Below are 14983 nucleotides of genomic sequence, written 5' to 3'. Positions count from 1 at the left end.
CGTAGCACGCGCTCCAGCAGGTGTATTTCACTGGTCACCCCCAGGGCCAATTCCTCCTTTGGTCGTCTTTCCTTCAAGTTCTCTGCTGCCAATGACTGGAACGAACTACAAAAATCTCTGAAACTGGAAACACTTATCTCCATCACCAGCTTTAAGCACCAGCTGTTAGAGCATCTCACAGATCACTACACCTGTACATAGCCCATCTATAAATAGCCCAAACAATTACCTCATCCCGTACTGTATTTATTTATTTTTCTCCCTTGCACCCCAGTATTTCTACTTTGCACATTGACCTACTGCAAATCTACAATTCCAGTGTTTTTTAATTGCTATATTGTATTTACTTCGCCACCATGGCCTTTTTATTGCCTTCACCTCCCTTATCTCACCTCATTTGCTCCCATTGTATATAGACTTTTTTTTGTACTGTATTATTAACTGTATGTTTGTTTTACTCCATGTGTAACTCTGTGTTGTTGTATGTTTCGAACTGCTTTGCTTTATCTTGGCCAGGTCGCAGTTGTAAATGAGAACTTGTTCTCAACTTGCCTACCTGGTTAATTAAAGGTAAAATAAAAAAATAAAAATGTTTAAAAAAAGGGGCCAATGTTCTGTGTAGATTCGAGCAGCTATTCTAAACTGGTGGGTCGCAACCCAAATGGTTTTGAATGGGTCGCAAGTTTCTTTTATTGAAAAATACTCCAATCTGAACTTAAACGACTAAAACAAGGTAGAAAGTGTGTAGAAATTATGATTTTTTTATTTTTTATAATTTAACCTCAACTATATTTATTGTGGTCTCAAACCAGTGAGCTTAACATTCTTCATCAAGAACATGGGCAAAATTGAGTGACTGAAAATGAAAGGTGAGACTGTTGTTCCCTTGTCATATAATTGGTACATTTACTAGCATTAACCACAGTTTTCCAGATTGCAAAACGTTTTTTTTTTATTTAAATTTTTTAAATCAAGATGTGAATATTGGATTGGGACAGACAACTTGGTTCAATTTGGGTCCCGAGGCAAAACCAGCTAAGAGCCACTGGATTAGAGTGTGTTAGTTGGAGGTTTTACCATACTAGGCAGAGCGAGGTAGGACAGGATGGCCAGGAAGATGACCACGCACGCAGTGATGAAGTAGCCAAAGGCACTGTCCTGCAGGGCTGAGCCACCTACACACAGATCACAGGGTCATGACCAGGAAGTGCTTACTATCCTCATCCTGCAATAGAAGTTATGGACCTGTTGCGAGTGTTAGACATACTGGCCAGGGCACAGATCATGGAGAAGGCAGCGAACGTTCCAGCGAAACCCTGTCCACTCATGATAGGTGTGGTGTAGGAGGCCGGCAGCATTGCAGCCAGGCCAAACAGACTGCCTTGCAGCACTGCCCCAAACGCTGGGTAGAGAGAGAGAGGGGAGAAAATTAAGTCAAAGTAGAGAGAGAATGAGTGATTGTAGGTGTTGGGTAGAGTGAGTAATACATTTTAAGGCAAGAGAGGGAAAACACTTTATTGGAAGACATTCGAAGAAAAGGTCATGATATACTCAAAAGAGGAAGAACAAGAGAGGTAGGGTTGGCACATCACAGAGACATAAAGCAAAAACAAATGAGAACATCACAAGGGTTGTTTTACATAAAACATTATTTCATTCACCCCCCTTCCTAGTATACACAGTCTTCACAGGGGGGGGTGCGCATATCAACATCAAAGCGTTCCAATTGGGTCACCCAGTCCTCTCCTCTGGTGGAACCTAAACCGTTGGAGAAGCTGCTCCTCATCAGGCATCAGGATCAAACCAACAGGAGAGCAAAATGGGGGTGAGCGTATCCTGTTTTACATCCCATTTTAAACAAGCCAACTCCGTAGCAGATGGTGTGAGTGGTGAATGAATGAAGTGTGTGAGCTTGGTGTGTTAGGTATGAGGTAGGTTGGGGCCCACTTACAATTGATGCAGATGATTTTGATGATGGTGAGAGAGAAGAAGGGGAGAGGGCCCATGTCCACTTTGACCAGCACCGCCGTCAACAGAAACACCACCAGGATCACAGACAGGCAGCCAGCGATACGCCAATTCTGAGGAATCCTGGGGGAGAGGTGAGGGGAAGAGTGAGAAAGGAGGATAAAAACAGATGACATTCCTATGACTATTTAGACAGAAGTGGGGGTCACCGATGGATGACTAGGGCTGGGAATCCCCAGGGACCACCCAGGGAATCCCCAGGGACCACACAATACGATATGTATTGTGATTCGATACTGATTTTATTGCTATTCAATGTTCCAAACATATTGCTCACCATATGTCTGCTGCAGAGGGACAAGAAAGAGCCATGAGAAAACAAGTTTTGATCAGTCATGGAAATAAGTGCTGAAAATAAATTGGCTCCCTATTTAAAAAGATGGAGAACAAGCTATGAAGGAAAAATAGTGGAGTTTTGGTGCAGGCACAGCCAACTAGCGCAAAAATAATATTGCGATATTGTCAAAACTATACTTTATTCCGGGTTGAAATGAGAGGGAGGGGTGAGGATTACAGGTCTTTTTCTGGATCAAAATGGGGATTAGGTGGTGGGCGTGGAGCGGCATGGCCAATGTTGCAGTCGCAGACCCAACATTTTGAGGCCCTTCTGTTGGCCGCAGTGACAAAATGATGCCGTTTAAAAGCACATTTTCTGCAATTCTACACATCTTGCCATGGGGCTAGGGTTGGCGCCCCCTATTGGCAAACCCCCAACCTCAAAAAAATATGAATAAAAAAACAAGACAGTTAAAAAAGGACCGCTAGCATGAGCTTGTTGGAGCTGTGGCACAAAATCAGTGTGTGTGCATGTGGTGCGTTTGTCCGACGCGCCAGAAAGCATCATGAAGGCCCCAGTTGCAGAGCATGCAACTCTGCTGTCCCAAGAACTTTATAATTATTCAGTGATTTGCATTTTTGCCTAATCTTCCTCTCTTTTTAGACCTAGGCTTTTATACATTGCCTGTAGGTTCTATACGTTGCTAATAATAGGCTATGGAAATAGGTCTACTGTACACCGTTTCATAAGCTTTGCTCAGCTGTAACTTCTCTTTAGACTTTTCCCCATCTTGATATTGTTTGCTCAATCTGTGATATTGTTTGACAAAATTTGTAATTCAAAATAAAGCTGATGGAGAATCGCCTATAGACTGACTTTCACAATTGCTTCCATTTGAAAACTGCAACTTTAGGACAATAAACACTATTAGAACAGCGAATTTGGGAAACACTCATAACTTCAACTTGTCTTCATGCTTCTGACAAAATATTTTAAATTGGTATGATTTGTCTTTTGAGTCGCAGCAAGGAGGATGGATGCATGCATCATTTCTTTTACACTAAGCTTTGCTCAACTGTTAAGGTTTTTTAAACTACTCGTTTGTTTTTCCTATATTGCTAATGTTTGTTCTACCTTGCTCATTATTGTCAAACTTTGCTTTTGTCAAAGAATCCTCCATTTGCAGCAATTACAGCCTTGCAGACCTTTGGCATTCTAGTTGTCAATTTGTTGAGGTAATCTTCAGAGATTTTACCCCATGCTTCCTGAAGCACCTCCCACAAGTTGGATTGGCATTTCTTACGTACCATACGGTCAAGCTGCTCCCACAACAGCTCAATAGGGTTGAGACCCAGTGACTGTGCTGGCCACTCCACAATAGACTGAATTCCAGCTGACTGCTTCTTCTCTAAATAGTTCTTGCATAGTTTGGAGCTGTGTTTTGGGTCATTGTCCTATTGTCGGAGGAAATTGGCTCCAATTAAGCGGCGTCCACAGGGTATGGCATGGCAAAATGGAGTGATAGCCTTCCATCTTCAAGATCCTTTTACCCTATACATATCTCCCACTTTACCACCACCAAAGCACCCCCGGACCATCACATTGCCTCCACCATGCTTGACAGATGGCTTCAAGCACACCTCCAGCATCTTACGAATATTCTTCTTTGTGATATAGAAAACCTCAAACTTAGATTTGTCTGTCTATAACACTTTTTTTCTAATCTTCCTCTATCTAGTGTCTGTTCTTTTGCCCATCTTAATCTTTTATTTTTATTGGCCAGTCTGAGATATGGCTTTTTCTTTGCAACTCTGCCTAGAAGGCCAGCATCCTGGAGTCGCCTCTTCACTGTTGACGTTGAGACTGGTGTTTTGCGGGTACTATTTAAGGAAGCTGCCAGTTGAGGACCTGTGAGGCGTCTGTTTCTCAAACCAGACACTAATGTACTTGTCCTCTTGCTCAGTTGTGCACCGGGCCTCCCACTCCGCTTTCTATTCTTGTTAGAGACAGTTTGCTCTGTTCTGTGAAGGGAGTAGTACACAGCGTTGTACCAGATCTTCAGTTTCTTGGCCATTTCTCGCATGGAATAGCCTTCATTTCTCAGAACAAGAATAGACTGACGAGTTTCGGGGGAAAGTTATTTGTTTCTTGCCATTTTGAGCCTGTAATCGAACCCACAAATGCTGATGCTCCAGATACTCAACTAGTCCAAAGAAGGCCAGTTTTCAACTGTGCTAACATAATTGCAAAAGGGTTTTCTAATGATCAATTAGCCTTTTAAAATGATAAACTTAGATTAGCTAACACAACGTGACACTGGAATACAGGAGTGATGATAAAAACAGTACCAGCCAAAAGTTCAGACACCTAGTCATTCCAGGGTTTTTCTTTATTTTTACTATTTTCTACATTGTATAATAATAGTGAAGACATCAAAACTATGAAATAACCCATATAGAATCATGTAGTAACCAAAAGTTTTATATCCAAATATATTTAAATTTGAGATTCTTCAAAGTAGCCTCCCTTTGCCTTGATGACAGCTTTGCACACTCTTGGCATTCTCTCAACCAGCTTCATGAGGTATTCACCTGCAATGCATTTCAATTAACAGGTGTGCCTTATTAAAAGTACATTTGTGGAATTTCTTTCCTTCTTCATGTGTTTGAGCCAATTCGTTGTGTTGTGACAAGGTAGGGGTGGTATACAGAAGATGGTCTTATCAAATAGGGCTAAGTCCATATTATGGCAACAACAGCTCAAATAAGTAAAGAGAAACATCCATTACTTTAAGACATGAAGGTCAGTCAATCTGTAACATTTCAAGAACTTTGAAAGTTTCTTCAAGTGCAGTCGCAAAAACCATCAAGCACTATGATGAAAATTGGCTCTCATGAGGACCGCCACATGGAAGGAAGACCCAGAGTTACCTCTACTGCAGAGGAAACGTTCATTAGAGTTACCAGCCTCAGAAATTGCAGATAAATGCTTCAGAGTTCAAGTAACAGACACATCAACATTTCAGAGGAGACTGCATGATTCAAGCCTTCACGATCGAATTGCTGCAAAGAAACCACTACTAAAAGGACACCAATAAGCAGAAGAGACTTGCTTGGGCCAAAAAACACGGGCAATGGACATTAAACTGATGGAAATCTGTGATTTTTGGTACCAACCGCCATGTCTTTGTGAGACACAGAGTAGGTGAACAGATGATCCCTGCATGTGTGGTTCCCACCGTGAAGCATGGAGGAGTGATGGTGCTTTGCTGATGACACTGATTCATTTAGAATTTGAGGCATACTACCTCTTACATCTAGACGTTCCGCTAGCGGAACACCTGCTCCAATAGCCAATGATGGGCGTGGCGCGAATTACAAATTCCTCAAAAATACAAAAACGTACATTTTTCAAACATATTACTATTTTACACCATTTTAAAGACAAGACTCTCCTTTATCTAACCACACTGTCCGATTTCAAAAAGGCTTTACAACGAAAGCAAAACATTAGATTATGTCAGCAGAGTACCCAGCCAGAAATAATCAGACACCCATTTTTCAAGCTAGCATATAATGTCACATAAATCCAAACCACAGCTAAATGCAGCACTAACCTTTGATGATCTTCATCAGATGACACCCCTAGGACATTATGTTATACAATACATGCATGTTTTGTTCAATCAAGTTCATATTTATATCAAAAAACAGCTTTTTACATTAGCATGTGACGTTCATTACTAGCATACCCCCCGCAAACTTCCGGTGAATTTACTAAATTACTCACGATAAACGTTCACAAAAAACATAATTATTTTAAGAATTATAGATACAGAACTCCTCTATGCACTCGCTATGTCCGATTTTAAAATAGCTTTTCGGTGAAAGCACATTTTGCAATATTCTAAGTTGATAGCCCGCCATCACAGGGCTAGCTATTTACACACCCACCAAGTTTAGCACTCACCAAAGTCAGATTTACTATAAGAAAAATGTTATTACCTTTGCTGTTCTTCGTCAGAATGCACTCCCAGGACTTCTACTTCAATAACAAAATGTTGGTTTGGTCCCAAATAATCGATAGTTATATCCAAATAGCGGCGTTTTGTTCGTGCGTTCAAGACACTATCCGAAAGGGTAAATAAGGGTTACGCGCCCGACGCGTTTCGTGACAAAAAAAATCTAAATATTCCATTACCGTACTTCGAAGCATGTCAACCGCTGTTTCAAATCAATTTTTATGCCATTTTTCTCGTAAAAAAGCGATAATATTCCGACCGGGAAAGCGTGTTTACGTTCAAAGAGAGAGAAAGTAAAAACATGGGATCCCCTCATGCACGAGCCTCAGTCTGATGGCCCTCTGATCGACCACCATCCAAACGCGCTAAAGTTTTTCAGCCAACGGCTGGAATTACATCATTCAGCTTTTTCCCGGGTTCTGAGAGCCTATGGGAGCCGTAGGAAGTGTCACGTTACAGCAAAGATCCTAAATGTTCAATAAACAGAGCCAAGAAGCCCAAGGAATGGTCAGAGAGGGTACTTCCTGTTTGGAATCTTCTCAGGTTTTTGCCTGCCATATGAGTTCTGTTATACTCACAGACACCATTCAAACAGTTTTAGACACTTTAGGGTGTTTTCAAAGCCAATAATTATATGCATATTCTAGTTTCTGGGCAGGAGTAATAATCAGATTAAATCGGGTACGTTTTTTATCCGGCCGTGAAAATACTACCCCCTAGCCATAACAGGTTAACCAGCATGGCTACCACAGCATTCTGCAGCTATACGCCAACCCATCTGGTTTGCACTTAATGGGACTATCATTTGTTTTTCCACAAGACAATGACCCAACACACCTCCATGCTGTGTAAGGGCTATTTGACCAAGAAGGAGAGTGATTGAGTGATGCATCAGATGACCTGGAATCCACAATCACCCGACCTCAACCCAATTGAGATGGTTTGGGATGAGTTGGACCACAGACTGAAGGAAAAGCAGCCAACAAGTGCTCAGAATATGTGGGAACTCCTTCAAGACTGTTGGAAAAGCATTCCAGGTGAAGCTGGTTGAGAGAATGCCAAGAGTGTGCAAAGCTGTCATCAAAGCAAACGGTGGCTAATTTGAAGAATCTCAAATATATTTTGATTTGTTTAACACTTTTTTGGTTACTTCATGATTCCATGTGTTATTTCATAGTTTTGATGTCATCACTATTATTCTACAATGTAGAAAATAGTCAAATAAAGAAAAACCCTTGAAAGAGTAGGTGTGTCCAAACTTTTGACTGGTACTGTATATAGGTCCATTATATTTTCCACATACTATATCTGGTTTTAGTGATTTTAAGATAACACTGAAAACCTTATACATCCCAAAAATGATACTGTTTGGACATAGGCGGCCGGGAAAAATACTTTGGTGGCCCACACAAGACTTTTCATGCAGAAAAAAACCTTGATTAGCAGACATAAGTTAGGTTTACATGAGACACCATTCATGGTTAGGGTGAGAACTATGGTTGTTTAGGGGACTGTGAGGAAAATGCATTGAGTGAGGATAAGGGGACATGTAAACAGGCAGGGATTGAGGATAAGAGTGGGGTATCAATTCAAGGTACTTTTAAGAGGAATGAGGTGTGGTTTGAAGTGAGTCCTGGGTTTCCTAGAGGTTACAGTAGGTTATAGTGACCATTAGTTCTAACTATACCTCTGGTGGATGAAGGAGTTGAGGCAGGTGAAGATGAGCAGAGGCACCATGGCACACAGGGTCATCACGTTGTTGAACTTGGACTCCAGGACGCTCCTCGTGTCTCCCTCCACCACAGTGGCGTTGGCTGTCAGAATAGCTGAGCCCTCAACGGCCGGGTCCTTCAGTCGGTTGGTGAAGTACTAAAGAGAAGCAACAGGGTAAAGGAGAGACTTGGGGTTTTCATAACGCTAGCCTGTTGTCCAGGGCCAGGGCAGGGATTAAGGATATTGCCAAAAGTTTGAACTCCCCCTGCGATGAACCAGGGGTTTCTAGCTGTTTACAAACATGTCCCCCCTCGAGGCAGCTCCAGAAGCTCCCTTTGGTTAGAGTAGGTGTATTATTTAAGACCAGTTGTATTACCCCTTTAAAGACATAGGAACTCAGTCTGTGTGCCTTAACAGCATATTGTTCTACTAGACTACAGCTCCAAGTCTGATTTCTCATGGTTATCATAACCAAGCAGTTGTAGGAGAATGAAGGACAGTTACCATGGTTGCAGTCATGAAGAAATTCCATGGCAGGAGGGTTCCCAAGCCAAGGATGAAAAAAATGATCCACACTGCATTATACCTGACAAAAACAAATGTACATCAGTAATGTTAGTATATGTATACCAGTTGTATCCATAAAATACATATCCACATAGCATTGAATGATTGCAGGCAGAAGCAAAAGGTTCTAAGTCAATGCACTCACTTGTCCCGTGGAGCGTTGACGGCCGTCATTTTCCTCAAGTACTGCAGGAACCAACTCTTTAGTCAAAATGTGGCACGGATTCTGAAAACCGAGACATTTTCATAAGTTAGCCTAGCATTTTTAGAGGCCCCTTCATAAAGCAACGATATTCAAGCAAAACGGGATAAAGTTCAGGAGAATGAAATCGACCTGTTTTTCCCCCTGATGATCTATATTTAAATCAAATCTAACAAAATGCAACATTGTTATACGTTCATAACTTTTCCACATCGTATCTCCAATAATTGATTTACATTTCATTCCACAGGTTCAACACTAGCCAGTTACAATCCAATCTCCTGTCTAAGTGATACTAAGGAAAACCCTACAGATTCAGCAGGTATTTGATCTCAAATATCCATTTATGGTTAGGCTACTTTTTTGTTGTTTAATGACCAAATAGACAGAAGCGCATGTCACCAATATGACATCTCAGACAAACATCTATTTCCATTTTCTACCTACTACATTTGTAACCAAAATATAAACCAAGTTCTTGCTTACCAGGAAAATTGTCTTAATTTAAGATAAGCAGCATATGTAGGCAACAATAGAAATACCAGTGGTTATAACTGCCATTATACCAAACCACAAAGTATCCTATGCAGCTCCTGCATTTCATAATGACACAAAAAGCCAGAAGACGACCTTCAAAACCTTATCAAGCACAATACTGTCATCAACAAACCAAAACATTGTAGCCAAATATGCACATAACTCAAATGTATCATACAAGCCAGCCACAGATTCAGTGTACTGTAATCAGCACCATTTTCTTCTGAGAAACATTTCTTTTGAATTACACTTGGTTAGAGAAGTACAGGGTTAGGCTAAATTCAATATTTTATTTTCTTAAAGGGGGGATTAGGAACAGAATTTCATTTTATACATTGAAGAAAAACCTGGTTAAGAGGTGGTCTCCAAATAACATCCAAACATCCTTCCTATCCCAATAATCTCACTGGCCCCACCCATCCTAACTCCTCCCATAGCAACTCGTCAACCACTCTTTGAGAAAAGACATCTACACACAGATACTTCTATGACGTCTTTGAGTCCCTCTTAAACAAAAAGTCTAAGTTCACTGTACACACAGATGGCTGTGCAGAACTCCAAGCATCCCAAACAGGTTTAGGCTATCTCACAATGCATCTCATAAGCATTGCCATAAGTTATGGATATCTTTAAGGAACAGACTAAGCCTCTTTAGATGAAAATGTGCCTAATAGATAATGGAGATGTCATGAGGGAATGTATTGGTTAAGAGTATTGAATGCAGCTCATTGTGAGTGTTCTACACTGGGCAGCATTTTAGAATGTGTCACTGGGATCACATGGGAACCCACAATCCACTAATAGTGTGGACTGTGTGTAATGTAAGCTATACATGTGAGCATACGTATTGTTAGGGACCATTGAAGAAGACAAACACTAATGGCTCTGCTGCTGCGTTTAATTATGTTACCAACTGGATTCTCATCGTGTGCTTGGTTCTCAGAATGTTGTCTCTAAGGTTGTGAACGGTACAGCGGTGCACCCTAGATTTTTCCATTATTTTTGCTTAACCCCTAGAGTCAAAATTGAATTAGCAAAATAAAGACATCCATCTGTTTAAGCTAGAGATGTTTTTTTTTTGTTTTTTTGCATGGTCTGCATCTCAATCCACCACATCCACTGAGGTTAGCTATCCCCACTTGTTGTGAAAGGTGGCAGAGCTGCAGCGGTGTTTGTAAGACCATAAGACATCCTGAAAAATCAGTCTTCTTACGAATGTCTGGCCTACAAAACACTATTTTTGTTCAAATGCAACAAGTTCAAAGACTTTACTGAGTTACAGTTCACATCAAATTCAGTCAATTTAAATGATTTCATTAGGCCCTAATCTATGGATTTCACATGACTTGGGAATACAGATACCTTACAAAAAAAGGTAGGGGCGTTGATTAGAAAAACAGTCAGTATCTGGTGTGACCACCATTTGCCTCATGCAGAGTGACACATCTCCTTCACATACAGTTGATCAGGTTGTTGATTGTGGTCTGTGGAATGTTGTCCCACTCCTCTTCATTGGCTGTGCGAAGTTGCTGGATAGTGGCGGGAACTGGAACACGCTGTCGTACACATCGCTCCAGAGCACCTCAAGCATCCTCAATGGGTCAAATCAAATTTTATTGGTCGCATACACATGGTTAGCAGATGTTAATGCGAGTGTAGCAAAATGCTTGTGCTTCTAATTCCGACAATGCAGTAATGTCTAACAAATTCACAACAACTACCTTAGACACACAAATGTAAGGGATGAGAATATATATACATATAAATATATGGATGAGAGATGGCCGTGCGGCATAGGCAAGATGCAGTAGATGGTATAGAACAGTATACACATATGAGATGAGTAATGCAGGATATGTAAACATTAAAAAGTGACTAGTGATACCTTTAAGTCCATTTATTAAAGTGGCCAGAGATTTGAGTCTGTATGTTGGCAGCAGCCTCTATGTGAGTGATGGCTATTTAACAGTCTGACGGCCTTGAGATAGAAGCTGTTTTTCCAGTCTTTCGGTCCCAGCTTTGATGCACCTGTACTGACCTCGCCTTATGGATGACAGCGGGGTGAACAGGCAGTGGCTTGGGTGGTTGTTGTCCTTGATCTTTTTGGCCTTCCTGTGACATCGGGTGCTGTAGGCGTGTCCTGGAGGGCAGGTAGTTTGCGCCCGGTGATCCGTTGTGCAGACCGCACTACCCCCTGGAGAGCCTTGCGGTTGAGGGCGGTGCAGTTGAGGTATCTGCTTGGTGTTAAATTCTGAGCTGTAGTCAATGAACAGCATTCTTACATAGGTATTTCTTTTGTCCAGATGGGATAGGGCAGTGTGCAGTGTGATGGCGATTGCATCGTCAGTGGACCTATTAGGGCGGTAAGCAAATTAGATTGGGTCTACGGTATCAGGTAGGGTGGAGGTGATATGATCCTTGACTATTCTCTCAAAGCACTTCATGATGACAGAAGTAAGTGCAACGGGGTGATAGTCATTTAGTTCAGTTACCTTTGCTTTCTTGGGTACAGGAACAATGGTGGCCATCTTGAAGCATGTGGGGACAGCAGACTGGGATAGGGATTGATTGAATATGTCCGGTAAACACACCAGCCAGCTGGTCTGCGCATGCTCTGAGGACACGGCTAGGGATACCGTCTGGGCTGGCAGCTTTGCGAGGGTTAACACGTTTAAATGTTTTCCTCACGTTGGCCACGGAGAAGGGGAGCCCACAGGCATTGGTAGCGGGCTGTGTCAGTGGCACTGTATTGTCTCCGATGCACTTGCTAATAAACTCGCTCACAGAGTCAGCGTATACATCAATGTTGTCTGAGGCTATCCGGAACATATCCCCGTCCACGCGATCGAAGCAATCTTGAAGCGTGGAATCCGATTGGTCAGACCAGCGTTGGACAGACCTGAGCATGGGCGTTTCCTGTTTTAGTTTGTCTGTAGGCTGGGAGCAACAAAATGTAGTCATGGTCAGATTTGACGAAGGCAGGGGGGGGGGGGGGGGGGCTTTGTATGCAGAAGTTAGAGTAGCAATGGTCCAGAATGCTACCAGCCCGTGTCGCGCATTTGATATGCTGATAGAATTTAGGAAGTCGTGTTCTCAGGTTAGCCTTGTTAAAATCCCCAGCTACAATAAATGCAGCCTCAGGATGTATGGTTTCCAGTTTACATAGAGTCCAGTGAAGTTCTTTCAGGGCCGACGAGGTATCTGCTTGGGGGGAGGGATATCCACGGCTGTGACTATAATCAAAAAGAGAATTCTCTTGGAAGATAATGCGGTTGGCATTTGATTGTAAGGAATTCTAGATCGGGTGAACAAAAGGACTTGAGTTCCTGTATGTTGTGATTACACCATGAGTCGTTAATGATAAGGCATACACCCGCACCCTTCATCTTACCAGAGAGATGTTTGTTTCTGTTGGCGTGATGCATGAAGAAACCAGGTGGCTGTACCAACTCCGACAACGTATCCCAAGTGAACTATGTTTCTGTGAAACAGAGAATGTTACAATCTATGATGTCTCTCTGGAAGGCAACTCGTGCCCTAATTTCGTCCACCTTGTTATCTAGAGATTGGACTTTGGCGAGTAGTATGCTCGGGAGCGGTGGATGGTGTGCTCGCCTTCTGAGTCTGACCAGTAGGCCGCTCCGTCTGCCTCTCATGCGGCGACTGCGTTGTTTTGGGTCGGCCTCTGGGATAAGATCGCATGTCCAGGGTGGAGGTCCGAACAAAGGATCCGCTTCAGGAAAGACGTATTCCTGGTCATAATGATGGTAAGTTGACATCGCTTTTATATCCAATAGTTCTTCCCGGCTGTATGTAATAACACTTGATATTTTCTGGGCTAACAATGTTAGAAATAACACATTAAAAAAACTGCATAGTTTCCTAAGGACCTGAAGCGAGGCGACCATCTCTGTCAGTGCCATCATGTTGAAATGTCTGGTGAGTATGCAGGCCATGGACGAACTAGGACATTTTCAGCTTCCAGGAATGTATACAGATCCTTGCGACATGGGGCCGTGCATTATCATGCTGAAACACGAGATGATGGCAGCGGATGAATGGCACGACAATGAGCCGCGGGATCTCACAGGATCTCTGTGCATTCAATCTAATAAGACCAACTGAGACTGTCACATGGTTAAAGCAGGAATCCGATTGGTTGTACCCAGCTCCTGTTCATTGTGTCTCACTCGGTTGAACAAGTTATCAAAAGAGTGCCAGCTGGCTGGCGTGCCCCTCTGGACCGAAGCCTGTCCCCGTGCCTGATCAACTCCGAGCCACAACACAAAAATCCACTTTGTCCTGAGCCAACGACACTTCATTGCAGTAATGTAATTGCTGGCGCATAGAGCCCGGTAACACTGTACAACAAAATGGGACTTGAAAGGAGGCGGGAGAGGAGCAAGCATGCTATGAAAATCAACATTAAAAATAAATGTTCAATCACATTGACCATATTACTTTTTCCCCAATTGATTCTGAGTTTGGGCATTTAAAGTTTATATGTGAAAATGATTTCTAAGATGCGTACTTTCTGATTTTTTTGTACTCACTACCTTGTTTAAAATCACTTGCGCTGCTCGGTCATTGACGTCCACAATGTAGGGGAGGTTCTAAGGGATATGCAAGATGGTGATGGACTGATATCAGCCAATTAAAACCAGCGGTTGTTTCGTTCGCTCCTGCCATAGACTTCCAGTCAAGTTCCATTCTGAGGCTCTGTGAAACCAGATGGTTCGACAGAGAGCGAGCCGGCTGGTGGACAACATTACTATTGTAGTGGAAATTGGGCTTTATGACCAACATTATACCCTTATGTCAAGTTGTAAAACACATAAGCCAATCATAAGTACTTCTGGCCCTAAGGAAAATACTGACTGACAACTGTTGTGATTAGAAGTTGCTTTGCCCTTGTAGTCACCATATAAATCTAAAGCCGTCCCATTACCATCATTCCCAAAAGATCAGACAGTAGTAAGAAAGCATTTTGAAGTAGTGCAGGGCTCACCCTTTACGTTAGCATAGAATGGGGTCTATATGATCTTGATTACGCCACCAAATCCAAATTGAGGTGGACATGAGGGCATTGTACTGGAATAGCTCTGACTTCCATTCCCAAACCGTGTTCTCTGGCTATAGTGGATGGGTCATATGACAAGATGAAAACAACCGCACTCTTCACCATTTCCCAGAAGTTCATATAGTTTTACTCTTATCACCATGAGACTGTCATAACTTCATCAAGATTTTAAAAGACTTGCACAGAAGTTCCTGAGCATCTCTAGCAAGATGCACACACAGCAGAGCCAGAGAGCAATGACGTGGTGCACATCATTCAGGTACCACTTTTGGCTCGTGAGCGCTACTTTCAGAACTACTGCCTAGAAAGCATACAAAAGTTTCCCGGTTAATCTCTTTAAGGGGGAAAAAAAATAATCAATACTACTCCTAAGAAAAATTGTCCTATCCAAAATTAGCAAAACATTCCAGCTAAGTAGCAACAGATACCCCTTCATAAAGAATATTAAATAATCCCCCCCCATTGGATAAAAAAGGAGTAGCAACAGTATCAATGTTTTTCCACATGGTGCAAGTCATCCCTCTGATATCTGGGCAGTTTGCGAGCAGTTCCGCTCAG

General features: G+C 42.3%; 1 protein-coding gene across 2 annotated transcripts in view; it reads right to left on the bottom strand.

Moving 5' to 3' along the window:
- The window catches only part of LOC115153324 (equilibrative nucleoside transporter 1), a 64196-nt gene that overhangs the window by 9032 nt on the left and 40181 nt on the right, over positions 1-14983 (bottom strand). For both annotated transcript variants that reach the window (XM_029698648.1, XM_029698646.1), the window contains 6 exons: positions 8752-8832; positions 8544-8625; positions 8014-8195; positions 1952-2091; positions 1268-1402; positions 1078-1175 (listed from right to left, as the gene is read on the bottom strand). In XM_029698648.1, the coding sequence (XP_029554508.1) occupies positions 1078-1175; positions 1268-1402; positions 1952-2091; positions 8014-8195; positions 8544-8625; positions 8752-8780 (666 nt within the window). In that variant the 5' untranslated portion in view covers positions 8781-8832. The remainder of the gene's footprint in view (positions 1-1077; positions 1176-1267; positions 1403-1951; positions 2092-8013; positions 8196-8543; positions 8626-8751; positions 8833-14983) is intronic.

Source organism: Salmo trutta, chromosome 18 (assembly GCF_901001165.1).
Source record: "Salmo trutta chromosome 18, fSalTru1.1, whole genome shotgun sequence".
In the NCBI taxonomy this organism is placed as follows: domain Eukaryota; kingdom Metazoa; phylum Chordata; class Actinopteri; order Salmoniformes; family Salmonidae; genus Salmo; species Salmo trutta.
The sequence above is the reverse complement of the archived record's forward strand: the minus strand, read 5'-3'. Positions and strand labels throughout refer to the sequence as shown.